The following is a 1,488-nucleotide window of genomic DNA, read 5'->3' on the forward strand; positions in this document are numbered from 1 at the left end:
AAAAAAAAAAAAAAAAAAAAAAAAGATAAACAGGGCAGCAAAACATTCTGTTTTCTGAATGCTTCTGAGACTCGCTCCATCCTTGTGCTTGAGGAGGCTGGGACAGCTTCAGTCGCTCCTGAGTAGGCCGCCCTTCCTCCTCAGGCCACGCCACTCACGTTTTAAGTACATCTGAACTTCCAGGGAGAAAATCCTGGAGGTCATTCCTGGTGCCCTGGCCCAGCTGCCAACTTCACCTAGCGCCAGGGTCACTGAGACCCTGCCATGGGTCACACGACGGTTTGTCACGTCAGGTGCCAAGACCAAGGGTCTCTCAGTGCTTTCCCCTCAGAGCCCAAGAGCCTCGCTAGAAACCCCTAAAGGGAGCCCACCCTCCCCGTGATTCGGTACTTGAGCGGCTGAAGAGCGCGCATGCGCCCACGATTCGATTCCAGCGCTCAGTTTTGGAAAATGAACGAATGGAACCTCTTACTTTGCTACTTACCACGTCAGCATTCTAGTGAATTCCCACAGGCCTCCTTCTCCTCCCTTGCCGTCTATGCCATTGTCTGCCAAGTGCAACTTCACTAACCAAGGACCGGCTTCAGCCAAACGCTTTTTATTCTTGATTTCTGCAAGAAAAGGCAGAATATTTTGTTATTTTTAGACAATAGATTTTCTGTTTATTATCGGGTGGGTAAACTGATTTTTTAAAATTTGCATTTCTTGGGCTTGGGTCAGGAGAGTTGTTTTATAATGCAGTCAAGAGACTACTGTATGTGTGATCTTTTAATTGTAAAAACAAAAAACTAACAAAACATGAACAGTGAAGACAAAATCAAAACAATGCAAAACAAACTGGTAGGAGTTAACACTGCTCGCTGCATTACACACTGTTCTCTTCAGCGAAGTTGCTCATTCTGCCACAGGTAAGAATGTAAGATTGATCTGCAAACAGAAGAGCTAGTCCTGCCTTTTCCCGGGGTCCTGTCCCGTGGAGTATTGCTTTCCATCCTTTGACTTTCAGTCTATGAGTTTCCCTTTGAGTTTAATGTATTTTTTTAATACATGATCTTTAAAGTCCTGGCTTGATGCTCAGCTCCTCCATCATCCTGTACAATAGGAAGTCCCAAACTGCTTTATATAAAAGGAAACTCCGCCTCAGATTTAGGCACCTTTAGTCTAATTAGAGAAGAAAATTGACACCTTGAGAAGCTCCTTGGTAGAAGATGAACGAGTTGTCAGTTGATCTGGGGACATGATAGCCCTTATAAAGGAATGTGGCTCTTATAATTTTTTTTTTTTTATTTTAAAGAGTAAAAGAAGGATAGCATAGTAATGGGGGGTGCTTACCAAATCACAGACAAAGTGGTAGGAAATTATCAATGGTTATTGTTTAACATATTGTTATCTACAAGGTAGTTTCTCAGGAAAACAAGTAGGCAAATAATAGTGAGTTACAGACAAAAGAGGTAGGAGATTATCAATAGCTGTTGTACTATACTGTGG

The 1,488-nt window shown here is 42.7% G+C and overlaps 1 protein-coding gene across 1 annotated transcript in view; it reads right to left on the minus strand.

Annotated features, from left to right (window-relative positions):
* The window catches only part of LOC102017899, a gene marked incomplete at its 5' end in the record, with an annotated part of 37,297 nt that overhangs the window by 8,120 nt on the left and 27,689 nt on the right, over positions 1-1,488 (minus strand). Inside the window, 1 exon segment of the mRNA XM_005407755.2 lies at positions 485-611. Coding sequence (XP_005407812.2) covers positions 485-611 — 127 coding nt within the window.

The sequence above is a fragment of the Chinchilla lanigera genome, unplaced genomic scaffold (genome assembly GCF_000276665.1).
Source record: "Chinchilla lanigera isolate Chin_1 unplaced genomic scaffold, ChiLan1.0 scaffold00107, whole genome shotgun sequence".
In the NCBI taxonomy this organism is placed as follows: domain Eukaryota; kingdom Metazoa; phylum Chordata; class Mammalia; order Rodentia; family Chinchillidae; genus Chinchilla; species Chinchilla lanigera.